The sequence below is a fragment of the Lytechinus pictus genome, unplaced genomic scaffold (genome assembly GCF_037042905.1).
Source record: "Lytechinus pictus isolate F3 Inbred unplaced genomic scaffold, Lp3.0 scaffold_20, whole genome shotgun sequence".
NCBI lineage: Eukaryota > Metazoa > Echinodermata > Echinoidea > Temnopleuroida > Toxopneustidae > Lytechinus > Lytechinus pictus.
Genome location: NW_026974141.1, coordinates 11,914,569 through 11,941,902, shown reverse-complemented (window position 1 = coordinate 11,941,902; position 27,334 = coordinate 11,914,569). Strand labels below are relative to the sequence as shown.

At 36.5% G+C, this 27,334-nt stretch overlaps 2 protein-coding genes and 2 pseudogenes across 2 annotated transcripts; all 4 read right to left on the bottom strand.

The window, feature by feature from the left end:
- Positions 1 to 38: 38 nt before the first annotated feature.
- Positions 39 to 5,997, bottom strand: LOC135157850 (zinc finger protein 724-like). The gene has a single exon (XM_064114904.1). It carries the CDS (start codon positions 5,995 to 5,997, stop codon positions 5,056 to 5,058), a length of 942 nt encoding a protein of 313 aa, XP_063970974.1. The 3' UTR covers positions 39 to 5,055.
- On the bottom strand, positions 3,018 to 3,802 carry LOC135157804 (zinc finger protein 681-like; annotated as a pseudogene).
- LOC135157803 (zinc finger protein 681-like) lies at positions 3,816 to 4,991 on the bottom strand (annotated as a pseudogene).
- Positions 5,998 to 6,082: 85 nt separating the features above from the next.
- LOC129282884 (zinc finger protein 107-like) lies at positions 6,083 to 26,917 on the bottom strand. Its single transcript, XM_064114903.1, has 7 exons — positions 26,487 to 26,917; positions 15,468 to 15,578; positions 14,144 to 14,336; positions 13,277 to 13,375; positions 12,701 to 12,780; positions 11,497 to 12,121; positions 6,083 to 8,227 (listed from the first exon to the last, which is right to left on the bottom strand). The coding sequence occupies exons 1-7, from the start codon at positions 26,838 to 26,840 to the stop codon at positions 6,144 to 6,146; spliced, it is 3,546 nt and encodes a 1,181-aa protein (XP_063970973.1). The 5' UTR covers positions 26,841 to 26,917; the 3' UTR covers positions 6,083 to 6,143.
- Between the last annotated feature and the right edge of the window lie 417 nt (positions 26,918 to 27,334).

Genomic DNA, 27,334 nt, shown 5'->3' with positions numbered 1-27,334 from the left:
GATTGAGCAACGTTTAAAAAGTACAAACAACCGCAGTCTAATGTACTTTGTAAGGTACATGTGCAATGTACTTACATATTTATTTCTGACCAAATACATGTAATGATAACATTTCTATATCAATATAATTGCCTCTTGATCGACTGCTTACTGAGTACACCGTATTCTAATACATGTTTCCATTGTATAGTTAAATTTGGATTTCACTCTGTAATAATTATTGAAGTTCTTCCTCCAGTTCAACCGAAGATGCTTAACTTAATTGAACCTATCTATATTGAAAGAGAAGTCTGCTATGAATCAGTTTAATATATTTCATCAATAAACTGATTGGCTTTCAGTGTCAATAGGCAGTCTAGCTGTACATACAAGAATGTCGCCCCCACACCTTGATAAAGAAAAATGACTCCTACCCCCTGTGCTGCCACGGGTAATTGCTGCTTGTGTATATAAATTGAGTTAAAGGCAAAAACATACATAAAAAAGTAATTTAGGGCAGATTTCATGCGCTTATTTACAACATCGATCACAAAAAGGTGGCTTCTCACCTGTTTGGACTAGATGCCTTGTTCCTGGAACGCCGTGTGCAGCGCTCTTCACATCTTAAGCTTTTTCGGAACATTTCATTAACTTTCGTTAACAGAATCTTTGTCGTAACTAAATAACGCTCGTTTTTTATGTTGGCATTTTTTCATTTTTTTGGGGAAATACATGGATACAACACTTAATGGTTTAACTTACATATCACTGACTTGAAATTAAAAAAGTTGAAACTGATTACAAAGAAAATACAGTTTTTTATTCTATGTCACGTGATTGATGACGTTTTTTTGACCCCTGTACCATAATACGTTCGGGGGGAGCCACTTCCTTTCAAAGATGCACAACATGATTGTCCAAGAAAACTCGTAAAGCCGGTTTAAGTTTCATCGTCGGGCGATATATGTGCGTACAAAAGAATGTGTATCAATAGCAACTAATTTATTATTCTTTATTTTCAATGAATACTCAGGCGTTGTTGTTTTAAGTAGGTTTTCTCATAGTGTAAACAACGTCCCCCGGGTACAGAGGTTTTGTTGCTCTCGGGTACTTTCCGATTTGAGAATTATCTTGTTCGTTTTGATCATCGTACACGTTTTTTATTCGGAAATATTCGGAAAAGAAAACGCAGCTATATTTAGTGCATCACATAATTATGTGCACACTGCATATCGCATACTGTATGTGGGTCATCATTGAAATTGTTCGCCGTATTATTCAGGGTGATGGGTAAGTGAAAAGTATGGTCGTGTGACCTTACTTCGCGCGTGACCATATTTCGTGGACGGTCGTATATCTCAGAAAGTACTTAATATCGTGAAAATCTAATATCACTACCAGAAAAAGCGGTCAAAAATTATCCTGTAGTGAAAGTTTCTAGTTGATAAGATTGGAATTTGTTTAAGCTAGGGCTAGGCGATTGGGCAGGCGCGCGCACCTGCCTCGGCCGATCCTCGCCCACCACTAACTTAGCACTTAGCAGGCAGGGTAGGACTTCGGACACATCCACACATAAACATCTCCAACTAAAGTGAGTACACTAACTACCCCAACATTCACTTCCAATCTAAAAAAACACAAGGTGAGAGGATATATTCCCTGTATGGGCAATGCATCCTCTCACCACCCAAATTTTTTTATCAACAACTGTCCTTTTTCCAGCCAAACGTTCTCTGCTCTTTAATTAATGATTAACATCGGCAGTGAAACCTGATCTTATCCTCAGCATCCTAACATAACTTCAAACCACTACCTCTCTCTAAAAAACGCCCATTGTCAACCACAATACAATCCATGAAATAAGCACAATTTCAACACAAAACAAAACCAAAAAGCCTGTGTATCCATTGACATCTTTTATGATTGATAAGATATCCACGCATAAAAGATTTGGACATGTTCAAAACCATCACCCCCACCCCATGTGCGCCACAAATTCTACACCCTACACATACTATCATAGCCCCCTTTCAGCTCAGCAAACGCAACATATGTTATTCACATCTGGTTCCAAAATACACTGGGTCATTGATTGCAAGAAAATTGCCTTCTCAACGCTAACCTGTGTGGATTTGTTAACGTTTTGTGAGACGTTGGGGTCGATTAACCCTAAAAGGACTGGGCTATTTGAGATGTATTGAGGACGAGGGGGGGGGGGGGGAGGGCCATGATGCCCCCATCTTCTGATCTCAGCCGCCGCTCGCGCCGAAACTCGGCACGTACATTCTTTACCACATAAACTACAAGACAGTATAACTTTTTTTGAAAATTATTTATTATGAATAAAATATTCAAATTTATTCATGAAAAACATTATTTGCCTATTTTACACCCAATTTCACTTCACTGTCATTCGATTTTGATGAACTTTTCAGCATTATGCTTTGTGAATTTTACTCTATTCATTCAGATATGAATTTGTTAAGCCCGGAGCATCCCTTACATTGATCTCCCCTTGTATACATTTGTTTGTCTTTTGGGGTCACTAGATTTAAAAATTCCCTTCCCACATTGATCATATACATATACTTTATCTGTTGCAGGTCCCCGTTTGTGGAATTCACCCCCATCGGACATTAATGTTGCCATTTGAAAGAGCTCTTCTACAACAAATTAAAGACTCACCACATGAAGCAAGAATTTGCTTAATTGTTGTGGGATTACTTGTTATTTTGACTGCCAACTTCAAAATATTGCATATTTGTTTTATTGTCAATTTGTTCAATTTCTGTGTATTCATTGATTTCATTTTGTGTATTGCATAAGTTGTTAATTGTGGGCCTTGAATGTTATTGACAGATATATGCGCTATATTATAATTATTACAGAGTTTTCATAAAATAGCCTCAACCACATATAGAAATTCTTAACTCTAACCTGTGTGATTTGTTTGGTGAGAAAGTGGGGTCGATTAAATGCCTTACCACATTGATCGTACATATAGAGCCTTGGCCCTTAATCAATGTGGATTTGGTGCTTTAGAAATACTCTATATTTTTATTATGGGTTTCTCCCCTTGAATGGATTCGTTTATGTCTTGTTAGATCACTAGATTGACTAAATGCCTTACCACATTGATCACACACATAGGGTTTCCCACCTCGATGGGTTCGTTTTGTCTTGCAAGATCATAAGATTGACTAAATGCCTTACCACATTGATCACATACATACAATGTAGGGCTTCTCCCCTGTATGGATTCGTTTATGTCTTACTAGATGACAAGATCGACTAAATGCCTTACCACATTGATCACAAACATTGGGATTCACATCTGTATGAATTCGTTTATGTGTCGTGAGACTATTAGGGTGATAAAATCCCTTACCACACTAATCACATACATAGGGCTTCTCATCTGTGTGGATTTGTTTATGTCTTGTTGGAGCACTAGATTGACGAAATGCCTTACCACATTGATCACAAACATACGGCTTCTCACCTGTATGGACCCGTTTATGAAATTTGAGATTGTCAAATCTATTACATGCCTTACCGCATTGATCACATACATAGGGCTTATCACTTGTATGGATTAGTTTATGCCTAATGAGATCCCTATATCTATTAAAGGCCTTACCACATTGATCACATACAAAGGGCTTCTCACGTGTATGGGCTCGTTTATGTCTTCTGAGATGATCAGAATGACGAAATGCTTTATTACATTGATCACACACATATAGGGATTCATATCTGTATGGATTCGTTTATGTGTTGTGAGACTATAAGTTTGATAAAATCCCTTACCACACTGATCACATACATAGGGCTTCTCACCTGCATGGAATTGTTTGTCTTACAAGATGATCAGATCGACCAAATGCCTTACCACATTGATCACACACATAGGGATTTGCAACTGTATGGATTCGTTTATGTCTTCTGAGTGCACTTGATTGATTGAATGCCTTACCACACTGATCACATACATAGGGCTTCTCCCCTGTATGGATTTGTTTATGTGTCACTAGATGATCAGATCGACTAAATGCCTTACCACATTGATCACACACATAGGGATTCACATCTGTATGGATTTGTTTGTGTTGTGAGACTATAAGGTTGATAAAATCCCTTACCACATTGATCACAAACATACGGCTCCTCACCTGTGTGGATTTGTTTATGTCTTGTTAGATCACTAGATTGACAAAATGCCTTATTACATTGATCAGACACATAGGGATTCACATCTGTATGGATTCGTTTATGTGTTGTAAGACTATAAGGTTGATAAAATCCCTTACCACATTGATCACATACATAGGGCTTCTCACCTGTGGATTTGTTTATGTCTTACTAGATGACAAGATCGACTAAATGCCTTACCACATTGATCACAAACATTGGGATTTACATCTCTATGAATTCGTTTATATGTCGTGAGACTATTAGGATGATAAAATCCCTTACCACACTGATCACATACATAGGGCTTCTCATCTGTGTGGATTTGTTTATGTCTTGTTAGATCACTAGATTGACGAAATGCCTTACTACATTGATCACAAACATACGGCTTCTCACCTGTGTGGATTCGTTAATGTCTTATTAGATCACTAGATTGATGAAATGCCTTATCACATTGATCACACACATAGGGATTCACATCTGTATGGATTTGTTTGTGTTGTGAGAATATAAGGTTGATAAAATGCCTTACCACATTGATCACAAACATACGGCTTCTCACCTGTATGGACCCGTTTATGAAATTTGAGATTGTCAAATCTATTACATGCCTTACCGCATTGATCACATACATACATGTAGGGCTTATCACTTGTATGGATTAGTTTATGCCTAGTGAGATCCCTATATCTATTAAAGGCCTTACCACATTGATCACATACAAAGGGCTTCTCACGTGTATGGGCTCGTTTATGTCTTCTGAGATGATCAGATTGATGAAATGCCTTATTACATTGATCACACACATAGGGATTCATATCTGTATGGATTCGTTTATGTGTTGTGAGACTATAAGTTTGATAAAATCCCTTACCACACTGATCACATACATAGGGCTTCTCTCCTGCATGGAATTGTTTGTCTTACAAGATGATCAGATCGACTAAATGCCTTACCACATTGATCACACACATAGGGATTTGCAACTGTATGGATTCGTTTACGTGTTGTAAGACTATAAGGTTGATAAAATCCCTTACCACACTGATCACATACATAGGGCTTCTCATCTGTATGGACTCGTTTATGTCTTCTGAGAGCACTTGATTGATTGAATGCCTTACCACACTGATCACAAACATACGGCTTCTCACCTGTGTGGATTTGTTTATGTGTCACTAGATGACAAGATCGACTAAATGCCTTACCACATTGATCACACACATAGGGATTCACATCTGTATGGATTTGTTTATGTGTCTTGAGACTATTAGGATTATAAAATCCCTTACCACACTGATCACATACATAGGTCTTCTCATCTGTATGGACTCGTTTATGTCTTCTGAGAGCACTTGATTGATTGAATGCCTTACCACACTGATCACATACCAAGGGCTTCTCCCCTGTATGGATTTGTTTATGTGTCACTAGATGACAAGTTCGACTAAATGCCTTACCACATTGATCACATACATAGGGATTCGCATCTGTGTGGATTTGTTTATGTCTTGTTAGATCACTAGATTGACGAAATGCCTTACCACATTGATCACAAACATACGGCTTCTCACCTGTATGGACCCGTTTATTAAATTTGAGATTGTCAAATCTATTACATGCCTTACCGCATTGATCACATACATAGGGCTTATCACTTGTATGGATTAGTTTATGCCTAGTGAGATCCCTATATCTATTAAAGGCCTTACCACATTGATCACATACAAAGGGCTTCTCACGTGTATGGGCTCGTTTATGTCTTCTGAGATGATCAGAATGACGAAATGCCTTATTACATTGATCACACACATAGGGATTCATATCTGTATGGATTTGTATATGTGTTGTGAGACTATAAGTTTGATAAAATCCCTTACCACACTGATCACATACATAGGGCTTCTCACCTACATGGAATTGTTTGTCTTACAAGATGATCAGATCGACTAAATGCCTTACCACATTGATCACACACAGGGATTTGCAATTGTATGGTATAGTTTATGTGTTGTAAGACTATAAGGTTGATAAAATCCCTTACCACACTGATAACATACATAGGGCTTCTCATCTGTATGGACTCGTTTATGTCTTCTGAGAGCACTTGATTGATTGAATGCCTTATCACACTGATCACATACATAGGGCTTCTCATCTGTATGGACTCGTTTATGTCTTCTGAGAGCACTTGATTGATTGAATGCCTTACCACACTGATCACATACATAGGGCTTCTCCCCTGTATGGATTTGTTTATGTGTAACTAGATGATCACATCGACTAAATGCCTTACCACATTGATCACACACATAGGGATTTGCATCTGTATGGATTTGTTTATGGGTTGTGAGAGTATGTTCTTGATTGAATGCCTTACCACACTGATCACATACATAGGGCTTCTCACCTGTATGGACTCGTTTATGTCTTCTTAGAGCACTTGATTGATTGAATGCCTTACCACACTGGTCACATACATAGGGCTTCTCCCCTGTATGGATTTGTTTATGTGTCACTAGATGATCAGATCGACTAAATGCCTTATCACATTGATCACACACATAGGGATTCACATCTGTATGGATTCGTTTATGGGTTGTGAGACTATTAGGGTGATAAAATCCCTTACCACACTGATCACAAACATACGGCTTCTCACCTGTATGGACTCGTTTATGTCTTCCTAGAGCACTTGATTGATTGAATGCCTTACCACACTGATCACAATCATACGGATTTTCACCTGTGTGGATTTGTTTATGTCTTGTTAGATCACTAGATTGACAAAATGCCTTATCACATTGATCACACACATAGGGATTCACATCTGTATGGATTTGTTTATGTGTTGTGAGACTATTATGGTGATAAAATCCCTTACCACACTGATCACATACATAGGGCTTCTCACCTGTATGGACTCGTTTATGTCTTCTAAGAGCACTTGATTGATTGAATGCCTTACCACACTGATCACAAACATACGGCTTCTCACCTGTGTGGATTTGTTTATGTCTTGTTAGATCACTAGATTGACGAAAGGCCTTATCACATTGATCACACACATAGGGCTTCTCACCTGTATGGACTTGCTTATTATGTCTTCTAAGAGCACTTGATTGATTGAATGCCTTACCACACTGATCACAAACATACGGCTTCTCACCTGTATGGATTTGTTTATGTGTTGTGAGACTATTATGGTGATAAAATCCCTTACCACACTGATCACAAACATAGGGCTTCTCACCTGTATGGACTCGTTTATGTCTTCTAAGAGCAGTTGATTGATTGAATGCCTTACCACACTGATCACATACATAGGGCTTTTCACCTGTATGGACTCGTTTATGTCTTCTAAGAGAACTTGATTGATTGAATGCCTTACCACACTGATCACAAACATAAGGCTTCTCACCTGTGTGGATTTGTTTATGTCTTGTTAGATCTCTATATTGACAAAATGCCTTATCACATTGATCACATATATAGGGATTCACATCTGTATGGATTCGTTTATGTGTTGTGAGTGTATGTTCTTGATCAAATGCCCTACCCCTTTCATCACATACAAACGGCTTCTCCCCTGTATGGATTCGTTTTATATGTATATTTAGCTCAAATTTTTCACTAAATTCCTTACCACATTGATCACATACATACCGTTTCTCACCTGTATGGATTTGTTTATGTAATGTGAGATAATAAGATTGACTAAATGCCTTACCACATTGATCACATACAAAGAACTTCTCATTGTCAATAACTTTCTGGCATGATGCAAAATATGAATCTATACGTGACTTACACTCAACTGTCATATTTACTTCATTTCCTTCTTTCAAAATCTCCTTATCACCAAGTTCAAAGTCATTCGATTTACAGGCAGGTCCATGTATTTCTCCATCAACAATCTGTAGAAAGCCTTCATGCAATGCATACGATGGAAAGACGATACCATCAACCCCATGTTTGTACTTGAGATGTCTTGATAAGATGAGAGGAATAGCATATAATGATCCACAGAACTCACATCGGTAGATTCCAGAATCTATTTGGATAGAAATATTGTCATATTTTTATATGATTCAGAGATTAGGCATGTAAAGGTATCTATTTAAAAAACTCAAACGTAATGAAAAAGTACATGGTACATGGAAGGGCCCCCCCCCAAAAAAAAAAAAAAAATTTGCTCAAAATCGGATAACAAAGTTATTTAATTTCAAAGATTTTCATTATTCCGGTGAAACAGTTCTAATCATGTCTTTATGAATATTCATTAGGTGGGCTGATGATGTCATATCCCCACTTGTTCTTTTGTATTTCATTATATGAAATTAGGTTTATTCAAAATTTGTCTAACAAGAATTAAAACAATTGGATTGACAACTGATAAAGTGCATTAGTTATTTACTGCCGCAACTTATTTCATCATAATGGAGACACATCATTTACACATGCATGAAATAATTAAACATTTATGATTTCATGCAATAACATAAGAAAAAGGAAAGTGGGGATGTGACAACATCAGACCACCTAATGAACATTCATGACAATGTGCATATAACTGTTTTCACAAAATATTGATAAACTTATAAAATTCAATAACGTTATTTTTTGTCCGATTTTGATTATTTTTTCAGCATTTTGCTCTGTGAATTTTACTCTATTTATTATTCATATTCAATATTTTTAGCAAGGACCATTCCTTTAAGTGTAATGAAGAATTTTGGAGGACAGTCACGTCGTCAATTGCATGCAGATATATTACCAAGTGACTTGTTCCAAACCAACATACAATCTGGGATGATATATCATCCATGACTGCACATATAAACTAGCCTTGGAGGCAAGGGATAAAGTTCAGCAACCAAGAGAACTGCCCTCACCCCTATAATTTTTAAAGTAAAGAAATGGAGGGGGGTGGAAAACCAAAGGAAGAGAAGACAATCAAATAGAGATGCATTGGTTATGTCGAGAAAAGAAGACCATAAGCATAAGTTTTAAAGAATGAATGATTCTAGAACTTCTTCTAGAATATCCATTGGGATAAAATGTGCTTATAATAATGGACAGATTTTTGTTGACTGTGGCTGAATATGGCACATGTCCTTCATGTACACACCGGTGTGAGTAGATTAGATTATGATCTTTAAAGGAGAATGAAACCTTTGGAACAAATAGGCTGGTGTTGAAACAGAAAAATCAAAGAATCAGAACAAAGTTTGAGAAAAATCAGACAAATAATGAGAAAGTTATGAGCATTTGAATATTGCAATCACTAATGCTATGGAGATCTCCCATTACCAAAGGATGTGTGATGTCACATGTGAACAACTTTCCCTTTGATGGACTATAAAATACTCCCAAAATTTCTCTTTTTGCTTTTTCTTCTTGTGATACAAACAATTTATCCATTACGCATTCTTAAAAAAAAATTAAAATCTGTATTACATGCCCTCCTATAGAAATAACACATGATCTACTAATAGATGTGATACAAGTTGCAGTTTAAGTGAAATATATACTAAAGTAATGGAGAGAGATGTTCACAAGTGACATCACACATCTTTGTCGCATTGCCAATATGAGGATCTCCATAGCAATAGTGATCGCAATATTCAAATGCTCATAACTTTCTCATTACTTGTCCGATTTTTCTCAAACTTTCGTTGATCTGTTTCTTTGATTTTTGTGTTTTCACACAAGCTATCTTGTTCCAAAGGTTTCATTCTCCTTTAATAGTCAAGGAAGAATGTATTATTTCTCTCATTTTTGGGCACTTTCCAACTCTATCAAGAATAGATACTCTAAAGAAGACTTGAGATGGGAATTAAAGCAGATATGAACCAATAGCGGCATCTCGAGTCCTCAACTACTCATACCTGGCCAGTTTCCTGACACATAATGCAAGTGTAGTCTAGTGATATAGACCCACTTGAATGATAACATGTTAATTAACTACTCAATATATTTATACTTCAATAATTATGCTACCAAGTAGCAAAACAATTACTTTTCCTCTCAAAACATTTTAGTTTCTCTATACAAATACAATCATAGGTCAATTTATTCTCTATAGTATTAATAGATATCTGATAATGTTTATTTTAAGACTGTGTTTATAACACACAATCAATGAGAGACCACACACACTTCACTTCCTCTTTAAAGGGGAATCCAACCTAAATAAAACCTTGTTTTTATAAGAAAAAGAAAAATCAGACAAGTTGATAGGTGAAAGTTTGAACAATATTGGACAAACAACAATAAAGTTATGAATTTTTAAAAGGTGTAAATATTGGTAATCACTATACCCATGGAGACTTCAAATTGGCCGCATATGGGATGTCATAGTGATGTAAGGCAAGGACTACTCTTCCATGTCCTCCAATACATATTATGGCTAAAATGTTATTTTTCCCAAAAGTTTTATTTCAAAATATATTTTTCTTTCATGAGGATATAAAACAATATACTACCTGGGTTATATCTAGATTACTGCCCCAGGGGAATGGGTACTTAGGATAAAAACCACAAATCCCTGATAATAAAGTACATGGCCTATAAGAAAGTTGTCCTTGCCTCTTGTCATAATTTACTTACCCATTTGCCAATTTGAAATCTACATACTATTAATGATCTCAATTTTAAAGCAGCTATAACTTTCTTATTGCTTGTCCGATTTCTTTCAAACTTTCACCATTCACTTTAATTTATTTTTCTCCTTCCCAACACAACATTAATGGCCAAAGTTAACTCTGTGTGCGCTGGACCATGAACCCATCTGTACTGAATTATTTTCAGGGAGGGAAACAATGCATTGTTTGTTGAGTGTGAAATGCGAAGTTCGCACGGCACCGAGTGTGCATTGGTGCGAAGTACGCGTGGAAAGGGTTAAATGGATGTACACAATTTGAGTACCTTATAGGGAAGATTCTTTCTTCACTGGTTAAACATAACCCATTCGTAACTTGAAAGAGGTCAAATACATATTGGTTCGTATTCTGAAGTCGGGTTTAACTTAAACTCAGGTTTAAAGTTGTGGTTAAAGTATGGATAGGCAATTGTTACATAAATCACTAACAGTAGAGATATCATATTTCAGCTCATTTGGCTCTCAAATCATTCATAATTGTCTAGGAAGTAAAAATAGATGATTGTCTTCACCATCGATGAATAAGGAAAGAGCACAGAAACATACAACTTAATACAAATTTTGACACTTTTGGCTTCCCATAATTTTAGCACAGAGTTAGACCATGGTCTAAGTTAAACCCGACTTTAGAATACGGGCCATTGGGTTTTTTGTTTTACCTGAGAGTGTTCCATTCTGTCCATCATCTCTTCCCTCCACTTTTGAATACGGTGGGCGGGATTGCTTTGGAGTCTGGTCGCCCCCTGGAGCCACTTCTATCAAAGTTTGTGCTTTCTTCTGATCACATGACTGAGAGTTGAGATCACCTGACTGGGTTCTGAGATCACCTGATTGCTTGGGAGTCTGGTCACCCCCTGTCAAAGTTTGTTCTGTCTTCTGATCACATGACTGAGAGTTGAGATCACCTGACTGGGTTCTGAGATCACCTGATTGCTTGAAAGTCTGGTCACCCCCTGCAGCTACTTCTATCAAAGTTTGTTCTGTCTTCTGATCACATGACTGAGAGTTGAGATCACCTGACTGGGTTCTGAGATCACCTGATTGCTTGGAAGTCTGGTCACCCCCTGCAGCTACTTCTATCAAAGTTTGTTCTGTCCTCTGATCACATGACTGAGTCCTGAGATCCCCTGACCTCTCATCACCTGATGCTGGATTGGTTTGTGTCTGGATAGCTTCATGATAGTCCTTCCATTCAAATAGTCCGATGATTCCCTCTCCTCCGATATCATGAGCATTAAGCAGATTCCCATCATCATCATACTCAGTCTCCACTTTAATAGTGAACTAAATAAAGAGAAAAACGGACAAACTGTCACATCTAAGTGATGACATGATATACCATGTTACTTTGACACATGATCAGATTCATCCTATTCTTAGTCTGCAGTCAAAAAGCAAGTTGTGATAACATACAGTTGGACGATTATACTATCTAGATTTTCCCAATGATTTCATTTTATTTATTGGACTTTGATGACTCTATTGATCTCCAATATATCATTTAAAAGTCAATTCATGAGGACTTTGCATTGTTCTGTTCCAGTCCATAGATGATTCAAACATTATCAGGGCCCCTTTAACTCTTTGTCCGCCTAGTTCGTGCGCTATTCAAATCCTATATTATTATTACAAATTATTACATTAGGTCCTTTCACTGTATGGACATATCGAGCATGGTGTGTAATCTGGTAATTCACTAGCGAGTTAAGTGACACTGGAGTCGATTCATCTTGGAACCGAAGCCTTAGGTCAGAACCAAAGTCAGTTCTGGGAAGCTGGGAATCAACCGAGTCTAATGGGAAAAATTAAATTGTTTTGATTTCAATATAGTACGCTATAATTTATTATTTGACAGGTACTTACATGATTTGGACTCTCTTCATGTAAGTTGTTCTCCTTTATGTCATCTGGCTTTTCATCATTGACAGGTACATGGGAAGGTTCTGGATTTTAATAAATACCCGGTATATGAAAAGAAAAAAAAAAGAAGTCAACATTTTCTTCTCATCTACATGTATTCTTGCAAAACGTATGAAATGCATAAAAATTTTTGTGCAGCACTTGAAAGAAATAATAACCAAAAAAGGTGAGTGTGGATAAGAGAAATGCTTGAAGGAGCAATGGGTAAATTAAAGTTCAGTGTTGACCTTTTGGTGTTGGTGTTAGGTCAATTTTTACACGATTATAACGCCAAACATATTTGAAGATGGTCCCGAAAAGTCAATCACTAGTTGTTGAGATGTCAATAATGTGATTTGGATCAGTTTTACAAACTATGAATAAGTTTTGGAGCAAGGGGAAGCAATCCAAATTTCAACACCTACACCAATGCCCAGGCCAACACCAACACCCAGGCCAACACCGGACTTGAAATCACCCAATGAGCGGGCCATAACACCCTCCGGTACCCCCAAATGAAAGCTTTATTCACAAACGTACCTAACATCATTTCCTCATCCTCGCTATCATTTTCCTCTTTGATCTCTAGTTTTATTTCTTGCTGACGTTGCATAAACATAGGTGGATTGACCTGTAATCCTATTAAAAAAAACAACGAGAAAAACAAACAAACCATGGGTTAATAATAATCAGAGATTTGACAGCAATCTAGAAGACTTATGGATAAAAGAAACAGGTTGCCTTTGTGATTGAGCTACACGGTCTTATCATCTTTCAATGAAGAAACAAGGATTTCCATGTGAGCCTGAGAATTATTTATTTAAAGATCATCTACAAACGTTTTTAAACATGATCACCGAGCCGATCATAAAATCATACGTCTCACCAAGTATAATGCTCTTGGCTATTCTTTCAATTCTTAATAATATTCATCTGTATCTCACTCATAATCTGGAGTTCACAATCTGATCATGTAGGATGCCTTTCTGAGATATTTTTCATAAAATTGCCTTGTAATCAATCGAGAAGTTAATGGTTTTCTCCTAAGCACCTTTACCCTCCGGGCTGCAATCAAACATTGAAAACAAAACTTATAGGTCCTTATAAAACAAAAATAGCCTTCTGAGCTAAATCATTATTTTGTGGCCCCTGTAGGCTGGCTGTAGGCCTACATAAGTAGACAATTATGAAATCATACCATTTTGTTCAAACTAACAATCTCTTCTGATATTTCTTGTTAATTTCTGTTTGGGTTGTATACCCATATCATGGCAATAACTTCTTTTCCTAAAACATAAAAAGAAATATTTCTTTAATAGGTTATTGCAAGAATAAAAATGAAAAACAGAAATTTAATGGAATATTATTAAATAATATTATTAAATAATGAGTGTCGACTATACATACCAACTTTGTTCACCATCTCATAGTTTTCTTTGATGTTCTTGATACAAATTCTCTCATAACTGCTGAACGTTGCCCATTCCTTGGCTGTGAAATAGACCTGAACATCTGAAAGATACTGATCCATCTCTGGCAGAGACATGGTGGCTTGCTTGCAAACTGAAGGCACATATATTTTCCTGTTCCAAGAAAGAGACTGGAACAAAAAGACAAAGTTTTTTTTTAAAGATTACATTTGATTTGCAGCTAAGACTTCATGCACTGGTCTCACTCTCATTATCAATCTGAGCATAACTCAATAGACATAGATTCACTTGCCTAAATAATTTATTTTTTCAACATAGATAAAGACCGAATTCACATATGTTCCAACATTTATTAAAAATTGCCAGAGATTGAGTCTAAGAGCCTTGCATTGTTTATGATACTGGCAGCTACAATCTGTTCAGAGTTTCTTAAAATTTAATTTACCTAGTGAAGCAAGAAAGGCATGATGAAATAGACTGCAAGCTTTCGGTCTAACAAGATATGTAGTACATGTACAGTCTATTCATTGACCTTACAAGCTTGGACAGAGGTCAGAGACAGAGTGCGTCCCAGAAAAATGAAACAGAAAACTATAGAAGCTTCACAATGCAATAACAAATATACGAAAGGCATGTGACTACCATTGTAAAGCTTAGAATCCAATCTTTCGCCTGATAAAATCTTACGTTATATTCTATCCATTTACCAAATTTATGTACTGATTTGAGCGAAAACTATTTGAAAAAGGCTAATAAAAATCACTCACTCGGTCTCATCTCACATTCTATCTAGGTATGATCTAAATATTCTCGATATTTTCAAACAATACCAATATTTGATAGGAGTATTTATGCACGATTTAATTAATAATCGGTTGCCACATAGTTTTATTTATCATTTTTCATTCATAGACCATCCTTACAATGCGAGAAATAGAGAAAAGCGAAATGTTAATCTTGACAAAACTAATACCAATTTGGGAAAACAATCAATTTCATTTTCTGGTCCTACTCTATGGAATCATCTGCCAAGTAATATTAGAAACACCCCCAGTCGAAAGATATTTAGGAAATTGTTAAAACTAATGCTACTGGAAGATTATAATTAATTTGGTACCGTATGGTAAATACTGCCTGAAAACAAATAATTCTGTACAAAGATTTTGTGAACAATTAAGGTATTTTTTCTTGTAAATAGTGTAAATATGTTCACTAAAAATGATGCAATTTTCTGCAACAGTAATAAGTACAGTTTATACTGAAAATTTTTTCCCAATAAAATGTGCGAGTAATATTCTTACCGGTGCAGGAGATGCAAAAGCAGAGGTGCATGTACGTGTAGATTGGATGTTACTCTGAAAAGTTTGGTCATCATTTCCACTGGTTGGTGCTGCCAAGACTGTTTGGATATACTGAAACATAACATGATAGATAATTGGTATTATGATACATCCAGGTTACCCTAAATGATATCAATTTCAATTTCCAATTTTTCAATTTCAATTTCATTTATTTCACATCTCTCATAAAAACATTCAAATGACAAATACAATATAAAAACATATTCATACAAATATACACAATAGAAACAAAGAAAAAAAAATGCACGATAAATCAATTGTAAAAAAAGTGGACAGATAGGAGTGAATAACATTAAGTAGCAGTGGATGTGGGGGATCAGCAATAAGCCTTTGGCCTGTCTAGGCTGATCCCTTGTATACTGCAAAAAAGAAACCACTTATTGGATTTAATAGAAATAGAAAAGAAAGACCCTACATAAAAAAAGAAAAAAAAAAAAAGAAAAAAAAATTGTAGTAAGGTATCTTACCTCAAAAAACTTGATGGCCTACATGTACCTCAATGCTTTGCACAATATTTTCGGAGTGCACAATGATAGCGCTGAAAAATTCCCTGACTTTGAAGTCTTTTGCAACTTTTGAGACCGAATTCGCACTTTTTAGGAGACAATGTCATGCAAAAAATGTTTTTTTTTATACTTTGCGTACAAAGTAATTAGGAGATGGAATTCATTCGGCATGATCACACGGACAACAACCGAGATATAAGGGGGGGGGGGGCGCATCATGGCCCTCCCTCCGGCCCTCTATCTCAGAAAGCCCAGTCCTTTTAGGGTCAAGTCGCCATTTTTCTGCTTCACATATTCTGTATTAATTGTACACATACGGGTAATTTTATTTTTCCCTTTGTCTTTAGCCAGTGGGTCAAGCAGGATTTCTCAAACAATTTTTGACATATATAAACTGGATGGATTCTCGACTACCAAAAGTAAAAATTCACGCCTGTGCCATTGTCAAATCAGAAACAGATTACAGAACTGACTTCTTAACTTTTCAAATATGAGCCAGATGAAATCAGATTGTCACTTCCATGTTTTCTGGTGCATAGTGAGTGACCCATGTGACTTTTGACTTCTGACATAAATACCCCCCCCCCCCAAAGAAAAACAGCATTGCCACCCCTATGCACACACTGCACATGTACGTGATCCAAGTATGACGTTAGTTGATCTGTTAAAGGATTCCTGAGTAAAGAGTATCATAAAATCGAAACGGGGCGGACATGGACTGTGGGGCAGACCATTAAAAGAGTCACCCTAACACATATTTGTAGCTCTCGCATCAACTACAGTGAACATAAACATCTAGGGGTTTTATGTGTGTATCAAAATCCTCATTTCAGTTAATGGCCTCCCCCTCTCTCAAAAAAATACAATAACATAATGATAAAAAAAAAAATATGCCAAATAAATTATGTATCTGAATACTGTAAAGAATTTGTAATAATGTAATTCTTCGGCAAGACAGTATGCTTAGAATGCCTGTATTGATATTAAATATGAAATCCAATAACATTAAGAATTATATGCAATCTAAAATTTGGCACTTTATACTAAGTACTGGAAAAATAAAACCATGCTAAAATATGATCATATACTTATTTTATTACAACATGGACATGGAGGTGATACAACAAAAACAACATCAGTTGTAACAATAATATAAATAAAAATCTCAACATTTTTACTGCTACAATCTTAGTTTTCGTTAGTATAAATCTAGGCCCGTTAGTGCGAGTGGTTGGGGAGACCGAGGTTAGTTGGAACATTTATGACAAAAATGGCTGTAAAATCCAAATAAATTTTATTCGAGAAACAATCAATATATCAGCTTGAAGCATATATCTAAGGGCTTCAAATGTGCCCCATAAAATTTTTAACTCTATTATGGTTACTGAAGAAATCCACCTTGAACAAGACCATCGCAAACGTTCCAACTTACCCCAATACGGGGTAAGTTGGAACACTGCATGGTCAATTAAGAATTATACTAAAACTACTTAAAACCGTAATATTACATGGTTTTAGCCTATTTGCTTTATTTTTTCAAGTTCAAAATATTTGAAGTATGGATGTGTTGAACTTTATGTTTTCTATTATACAGCCACTCACGCAAGCAGACTGTGTAGTAGAATTCCACATATTTGGGTGCGTTTGATTTTACATGCAATTAAGCGTACTATCAGCAATTTCATGTACTTCTGCATCAAATTTACAAGACAAAAAATAATTGTTTACATTTTTTTCATTAATTAATTACCGTATGCAAATAAGCATATGAAATTTGCCCTCAATTTTTTTTTTTATGTTTTCGCCTATTTATTAAGCTAGTAGAATGCTAATTTTTGGTGAGAATATCAATTTTCACATTTATAACAATATCCACCAAAAATTGCAAAAAATATAATTTATTATGTATTTTTTGTTTTTTTATTTGTATTTCTTTGTTTTTTCGAACCTTTGTTTTTTCCAATGAACTTTGTCGGGACTCTTTTGCGATCATTAATAGCATATAATAAATCTATTTGAACCAACAAGAGTAAAAAATAATCATACATTTATGACTTTTGGTTGAAAAACACAATTTGCATTGACCTTGTACATGGAATCACGTTTTTGAGCAAGTTTGGGTCCGACATGCACGTACAAAATGTTGCGTAATTTCGAAAACCGCGCACACAGGCATCGCAAATTTGGTCTCAAATGATGCGCAAGACTTGAAAGTAAAAATTCAGCAAGCAGTGTAGTCAAAAATTTCGCGCGACAGCATAGTGACCAAATTTCTCGAGGGGGGCTCAAATTGACCCCCCCAGTTTGATAACCTTGGGTTAATATTGCATTAGGGGCCTTCAATAGGCCTAGACATGCTAGATATATAATCTTACGTAATCAATCAAAGAGGTTGAAATTACATCACAAAAATGCATTCAAATTCAATGATAATTGTAATACAAAGAAACTATACAAAAAAAAAACTGTTGGTAAAACGCCACAAAACAATTCATTTTGAAATAGTAAAATAATTTAATCGATAAAGATTCGACCACGTCAGGCCATTCATAACTGGACTCGTATTTGTCGTTTTCAGACCCCTATTAACATTTAGATAAATTCTAGATCTATCTCTAATTTATGCATAGAATTTGTCAAATCGTATGTTTTGGTATCAAAGATTTAAAAAGTTTATGTTAAAATATATTTTTATGATGTTTGGAATTAGGATAAAAGATTGTATGATTACCTTCATTTTACGAGGAAAACCGTTAAGGTTTACATGTACTTTCGTAAACTATCAAAATTTGATATCGCTGGGGTATGATGGTGGTCCCCAAGTCTGCGCTCCTAACAATTTGATTTAAGATTTAACATGAATTTCTTTTTATTTCAAAAAGTCTTTCAGTTAATAATGTTCCTTATACTATTATGAGTAAGTGTACTAAATATCTCATACAAATATGAAAGAAATATAGGATTTTCTTGAAAAAAACCTCGGGCAGTCATTTTAAAATTTAAAAAAAAATGGTACCCCATGTCTGCGCACCCATTCACTTTGCACGCGATTAAGGTATTTTGATGAGAAAGTCTGCGTTTTGAGGCCGTCACATGAAATGCCCGAAATTCATTATTTTTCCACCATTTTGAGTCAGATTTTTAAAAGAATATCTATGTATTGCATGTGGGCTATTCCGCGGTTACCCACGTTACAATTGGAGACACCTTGACTCATACTTGGAGCTGTAACTCCATTATTATTGATAGGAACTAAACATCTCTTTATCACTACATAGTACGCAGTCTGACTATCCTTTGTATAAAAACAAAACTTGGGAAATTTCATTATGCTCCTGGCAAATCTTTGAAATGTGTCAGTTACTCATGTTACATGATTTGGACATGCTTAAAATGAAAAGTGAAATGTGTCCTCATACAAGGCTTTTATGAAAGTTGATTATATCCATTTCAAAGAAGTAGATTACTTATTAGGGAGAAAAATTTGTATATAATTCAAAAAATAAAGAACACATGGTTTTTACTAGGGGTGCAGATAAAGTGGTTACTCACGTTACGGTTCAGATGGGCTATATGTACAAAGACACATTGAGCTCATGTCCACCAACCTATGGAATTGCCCATGTGTTCATTGTGTATCTTTTACTAGAATCGCGCAGATACGCGTGTGCGCAGACAAGGGAGACTGCGCAGACTTAGGGGAACTTGCCATAACCATCTCAATGTACGTCACTTGTTCACTGCAACCACCCTGCCTGTGGGGAATCTACAGGTTGGACTATGGCATGCCAATGCTGTACACAGCACACACTTAAAAAAATTATTAAAATATCACTTTTGTGACCAAAATAACTAATTTCCGTACAGTTGCAATTTATTTTTCATTAGTAACTTGGGAATAATTTTTGTATTCACTAGAGCGCTCAAAAACTTGAATTTTTGGCATATTTTTGTGTATGCCCTCTATTGGTGGAAAATAATATGGCAAGAAAATTTTCAGTTTTTTATCTCTATGTTTAATTAAGAAAAAAATAATTTAAAGAATCAAATTTACTTAAGGGCCAAGTTGTATGACAAATAGGTGTAATGGAAACTGTCAGTGTAAAAAATCAAGCATTTGTCCCAAATAAAAAGAGAAAATAAGCCAAACATTGCCATCCTTATTTTGCCACACATGGAGATATAACTGAGAACAAGGTTATATCATAACCTTGTTCATTGAATGAGTGGTCCACATCTGATTTTTGCAGGACATGAAATGAATTATTCATAATTTAATTTTCTTAGCAATTGAAGGTTCCAGTCTTCATGGTCTAAGTATGTATTGTACATTATCAGGGGCCAGGGAAGCAGGGGGGGGGGGGGGGCTGGGGGACTTCAGCCCCCCACTTTTTTCCTAAACCGTGTACAAAAACGTAGAAATGACAATATGATTGTGATTTTTTGCATGGTCAGCCCCCCCCCCCCACTTTGAAAACCATTCCGTGGCCCCTGATATTATAATTTACCTTTGATATTATTTTGAAAAGATCTATTTCCCAATTCATCACAATATTTTTAATTTTGTCATAATTTTTCTTTTTGAAAATTATGCTCTTGGTCACTACCAGCGAAGGCTACATCTCGTTAGACAGCTGGCAGCCGTCTGTTTCGAGGAGTTTTTCTACATTTTTTATTTTTTAATTTCTCCTCGTACACAGACGGCTCGCTGTCGTGCAGCCACCATTAGGGGGTGAACAATGCAAAATCTCCCCGACGGGGCACATCGATTTTTGTCTTTATTTCATAAAAATATTGAAAAAGAATTGAACCAAAATAAAGATTATTATTCCGTTTTGGCCTGAAATGCACCAAAGGGGGGAAAAATAAACTTAAAGGGGGAAAAACAGCGACTTACTTCGGCTTTCGCACAACTTCACTCCCCCGTTTTATCCGGACTTAAGTACATAAACATATGGCCATTGAATTGAGTCCCCTGTACAGATCGCGCTAGAACTTCGGTCTCTGTATTTGGTGAGTGGAGCCAACGGAGTTCAGCGGAATAATGTAGCAGAGACAGTGGCGTAACAGGCGGGGGGGGGGGGCAGGGGGGGCAAGCTGCCCCCCCTGGCGGAGCTCACCGGGAAAATTAAAAAAAAAACGGGAAAAAGAAAAAAAGGGGGGAAGAAAGGGAAAGGGAAAGGAAAGAAAAAACGGGAAAGGGAAAGGAAAAGGGAAAAGAAAACTAAGAAAAAACATAAAAAAGGGAAAACGGAAAGATAACGGGAAAAGGAAGGAAAAAGAACAAGTGACAAAGAACAATTCGCCCCGATATACAAATACATTAGCATGATTAGTAAGACAGGGAAATAAATTAAAGATGACAAAAAGGCAAACAAAAGTGGGAAATAAAGGCAGAATGGAATTAGCCAAAATCTAAATTGGAAAATAAAGAACAGGGACAAGATAACGGGTACACTATCGGGCTGCCGAGGATTGAGATAACGAGCGGGAAGAAAAATGGATGGTATATAGCATAATGTCGTATGAAAGTCTATCATAAACTTGCTAAATCTCCAAAGGCTCTGTCCAAGAGTCAAGACCCCGTGCAGTAGGGGCTCTTCATCTGTAACCTCCAATGGGGTCTATAACGGGCCCCTATATGGACCTTTCCTGCATTAAGCTTTACGTTGAAGCACTGGCGTAGCGGGGGTGGTTCCACAAACAAACAAACAAAATGAGGAAAGAAAGGAAAGTGTATTATATTTTTCTGAATATCACGTTAAAATCTATCTTCATGTTAGATTCTCATGAAAAGGTGATTTTTTATCTCGCTCGCTTCGCTCGCTCGGGACCTATATCAAGCTACTTCTTGCCAAAAGCGCCATACTCGGCCCCCTCAAACATATAGAGCTTCGCCCTGATGCTCACAATCATAAGTTCATAACAAAAATCCTGTTCACCGTGGCGTACAAAAAAAGAGAGAAAAAAGGAAAGAGAGGAGGGTGAATATATGATATCATCTTTTTAACATTATGTCAAAATCTATCACAAAATTGGATTTTTTGCAATAAAGATGTAAAAAAAATTTTGCTCGCTCGCTTATATATATATACATTTTCCCGATACGCCATATCGCCCCCTCAAAATTTTTGCCTTATGACGCCATTGCCTGTTCAATGATATGACCGGGAAATTTTTGGCTCTTGCCCCCCCTGGCCACCGACCCCTGTTACGCCGCTGAGCAGAGACTAACGCTTTTGGTCTAACATCTCGTCTGCTATTTTACCAATAGTATCGATATCAAGGTATTCTACTAGTTAGGAAGCCTTTCGTGAAACAGTTCAGGAACTAACTCCGTGGTTGGTGGATAAAGATATGACTAACTTGTCCAGATGTTGAGAAACGGGCCCCTGCCCTGGCCCATCTTTGACTAAGACAGGGTGCGACATAAGCGCTTGCCCGATTGCCCGGGGCAAGTAAAAGTTAGAATCGGGCAAGTGTTTTGAAGCAAAGACAAAAACTGCTTGCCCGAATCTGGCAAGCAAAATTCTCCTATGGAAATGATATTTTAGAAAGATTCCCCATATTTCACCATCAAAATATAGAAAAGAAAAAGAGACAAAAAAAAGCAATATTATTAATTTCTTCTTTCAAAAAAGTTTATAATTCGAATTGCAAAATCTGCGCCGTTTTCTGCAATAAACACCTAGCTCAGAGACGTACACACACACACAGAATCAATGGCAGTCTAGCATACCTACATATACATGTAGCTAGCTAGCGCCTAGTACTCAGTAGTCCACGCAGCTGATGCATGTAGTTAAAGGAGAATGAAACCCTTGAAACCAGCTGAATCCATATCAAAGAGAAAAATCAAAGAAACATATTGTTGAAAGTTTGAGGAAGATTGAATGAATAATAAGAAAGTTATGAGCATTTGAATATTGAGATCACTAGTGCCATGTAGATCCTCCCATCGGCAATGCGACCAAGATCTGTGATATCACACACGTACAACTCCCTCATTACTTTAGTACTTATTTCACTTATATTCTCACTTTTATAGAGTCTATCGCAAGGTGAGGTGTTCTCTTTATGAGATGACAAGTAAAGAGGTTTCACAACATTATATCATTGATGAATCGTTTGTCATATGATTAGAATGAGCAAAAAAGAGATGTTTTGGGGTATATTTTCAGTGTCCAAATGGGAGAGTTGTACGTGTGTGACATCACAGATCTTGGTCGCATTGCCAATGGGAGGATCTCCATAGCATTAGTGATCTCAACATTCAAATGCTCATAACTCTTTTATTGCTAGTCCTATTTTACTCAAAGTTTTTTTAATCTTATTCTTTGATTTTTTTGCTTTCACAAAAGCTAACTTGCTCCAAGAGTTTCATTCTCCTTTAAGTATTTACAGTGTACGGTACTGCACGAACGAAGTTTGCTCTGGAAGAAATCTCCCACAGAACTGTCAAAATTCACATTTCTCACCAAATGAAAATTCTTGTAATGTCCATATTTCCTATAAATTGGGGTAGCTCTGTCATTTGTAAGCAGTAAAAGGAGAAATTTTCACTTCTGTTATGCTTAAAAAAGATCGGGTTTCGAATGATCGTCTGTATCGCACACACTGAAATACATTGTTTGACAGTCCCACATATGCATTTGTGTGTATGTTGATAAACGTGGTTTCTTTCGTAACTATTTTTTTTTACCAAGGAAATTGATAAGTTTTCTTCTTTATTTATGACTGGATAGTTTGAGCTTTCTTCCTCTCTATTTTCTTTCTTTCTGCCTATCTTTCCTTCTTTTGAATCTAACTTTATTTCTTTAAATTTCCTTCCTTCTTTTGTTCATTTTTCTGTTACTACAGATGTCATTCTTTTCTTTCCTTCCATCCAACCTTTGTTTACCTCTTTCTTTAATCCTTCCTTCTTTTTCCCTTCTTTCATACTGTCTTCCTTCCGTCCATCCCTTATTTACCTTTTCTTCATCCCTTTAATTCTTTCTTTCCTTCATTCCTTCCTTTCTTTTTGTCTTTCATTCTTTCTTTCTCCTTCCTTTCTTTCCTTCTTTCTGTCTTTCATTCTTTTGATCTTTCTTTTTTCCATCCATCCTTTCTTTTCTTCCTTATTTTTTCTTTCTGCCTTCCTTCCTTCATTTCTTTCTGTCTTTCGTTGTATCTTTCTTTTCTTTTTTTCTTTTTTTTCCTTCCTTCCATCTATCCTTATACCTTTTCTTTCTTCCTATCTTCCTTCTTTCTTTTCTCTCATTTTCTTTCTTTCTCTTTTCCTTCCTTCCATCAATCCTTTCTTTCTTTTTACCTTTCTTCTTTCTTTTTCTTTTTTTATTCGTTCCTTCCTTTCTCTTCCCCTCAGTTTTTTTTCTATTTTTTTTTCTTTCCTTCCTTCTTTCTGATTTTCTTTTTCTTCATCCATCCTTCCTTTTCTTCCTTATTTTTTCTTTCTGCCTTCCTTCTTCTCTTTCCTTCATTCCTTCCTTCATTTCTTTCTGTCTTTCGTTGTATCTTTCTTTTCTTTTTTTTCCTTCCTTCCATCTATCCTTATACCTTTTCTTTCTTCCTTCTTTCCTTTCTCCCGTTTTCTTTCTTTCCCTTTTCCTACCTTTCTGTTTACCTTTTTTCTTTCTTGTTTTCCTTTTATTTATTCCTTTCTTTCTCTTCCTCTCATTTTTTTCTATTTTTTTTCTTTCTTTCTTTTTTCTTTCCATCCTCCTTTCCCTTCTTTCTTTCCATCTTTCTCTTCCCGCAGCCATCCTCTCTCTCTCTTTATTTATTTTTTTATATTTTTGTTTCTTTCTTCCTTCCTTTATTTCTTCGTCCTATCTGTCTTTCTTCTTACTTTTTTTTCTGTCATTCTCTCCCCCTCTCTTCATTTTTTTTCTCTGGTTATTTTCAGTGTTTTCCCCTTTTTTATTGTGTGTCCTAGTCCCATCCAAAATATATGGAAAATATATGAGATTAGGAAATTAATTAAAGAGCATATTTACCATTTATTTTGTCATGATGTTCAAGATAAAAATCATTAAAAAAAGAGAAATACAACTACAAGGTACATCAGTAGTCATGTTGAAAAATTTATTTTTAAAGCCATCAATGGTATGGTAGGCCTATGTAAAACTATAAGGCTATAGTATAACTTGTTTTGAAGGATTTTTTCGGGCAAGTGAAATCTATAATCGGGCAAGTATTTTCCAACTATTTGAAAATTTACTTGCCCAACTGGGCAAGTGCTTCAAAAAAGTTATGTAGCACCCTGTAAGACAATTAAAAAAAGGTTTAAAAAACTCCTCGAAACCGACGGCTGCCTGTTTCGAGGAGTTTTCTTTAAATTTCTCCTAGTACATGTACACAGACGGCTCACTATTAGTATTGTGCAGCCAGGGGGTTAACAATGCCAAATCCCCCCGACAGGTCACAGGGCACATCGATTTTTGTCTTTATTTCATAAAAATATGTAAAAAGAACTGTACCAAAATAAAGATTATCATTCCGTTTTGGCCTGAAATGCACCAAAACGGGGAAAAATAAACTTAAACTAGAGTAGAACTTCGCTTCGGTCTCTGTATTTGGTGAGTGGAGCCAACGGAGTTCAGCGGAACACCCAACATAACAGAGACCTCAGCTCGGGACAGGTGCACCGTGCAGCTGTATCGGCGAGGATGCCGAGGCTTTCCCTCGGCCCTCCCGGCCATGCCATGTCATGATTACATGGCCATGGCATGGGAGCGAGTCGATCGTTGACGTTGTGCCACAGACACAGTCATGACAGTGCAAAGATACATTATTTACATACCGTATGGGTACTAGTATTCAACCCGGCATAATTCAAAGATTTGGACATATTCCCCAAAATATTTAGAAATAGGGAATTTATCTTAATTTCATACCTTTGTTATTTCCAGGGTAATCTGTTGTCGATATTTTCTTTGTCAATCTGTCGACTGTATGCGCGGAGGATCAAATTATGCGGCGATGGCCTTTTGCACTGAATGGTACTAGTATTCAACCTAGTGAGGATTGATAGCAAATCTCAAAAGGGTTTAGATTGCTAAATTAGATCTAGATCTATGTAAGTCTCTGGCTTTGATTAATTCCCTGTTTGGTCTCATCTCAAATGGTCTAGTCCATAGTCGGATGGGACAAGGGCAGATTGAGAGACAGGGCCATCTTTCATCGCTAGGTTGAATACTAGTGCCGACGGGTTGAATACTAGTACCAAAATCCGTCGCCGTATAATTCGATCGCCCGCGCACACAGTCAACTGGTTGAAGAAAAAAATAACAGAAAAAGAATAACCAGCATTTGCTCTTGAAAATAAGACGGGTCTGAAATTCAGGTAAATTCTATATTTCTATATATTTGAGGAAACTCTCCAAACGGGTTGAATACTAGTGCCCTTACGGTACATGTAAGCGACAAAACGGGAAAAAATCATTATACTTACTTTTTGAGCTTCCATCCTTGCCAATCTCTTCTCCGTACTTTCCCGGGCTTTCGGCTCGGGGCCACGATGGAGGAAAATTGAAGGGACAGCATCAAATTTCAGTCGTTTTGGGGGGACTTTCCCAGGCAACTCTATCACGATCTTTTCAAAGCAGTCGTCGGTAAAATGCTCGCTACAAACAACATCACTCCTCGTGAATTTGGAGGAAGGCTTGTTGAATTTCTCTACCTTTAGTGCAGCCACCCATTTTTTAGTGATTTCTGGCCTCTTCTGCGGATCGGGAATTCGGTAAAAGCTGCATTTGTTGCCCTTTTCTGACCGATTTCGGCAGCCATACGCCTGGCAGTATACCATTCTGATTTCAGACCAAAAGCTTCAGTCTCTGCATGCCCGGCCCGCGCCCGGGCCGCGCCGCGGCCCATATTAATTCTGAACTAAAGTTGTGGTTTAACTATGAAGAGCCAATTGGAGCACAAATCCCTAACACTACAGTACACATTCAATTAATTAACTCAGTCATATGACACCCAAATTGTTCATAATTGTCTGTGAATGATAACTGAGGCACTTTTCTTCCTTATGAAAGCAAAAGGAAACAAAATTGTAAACATAAGAAATATACAATATAAACATAATTTTTTAACTTTTGGCTTCCCATAATTTTAGCACAGAGTTAGACCGTGGTTTCAGTTAATAGTAAACTTGTTAACTACAAAAAAAGGGGTGAACGACCACCCATATTACATGGACTTGTATACAGTTGTTGATCCACACCAATTTTCCTGTGCTACCCTATTAACCCATCAACCTGGTCTCCCTTCCGAAGTGAATAATAGTCTGCTCCTCAA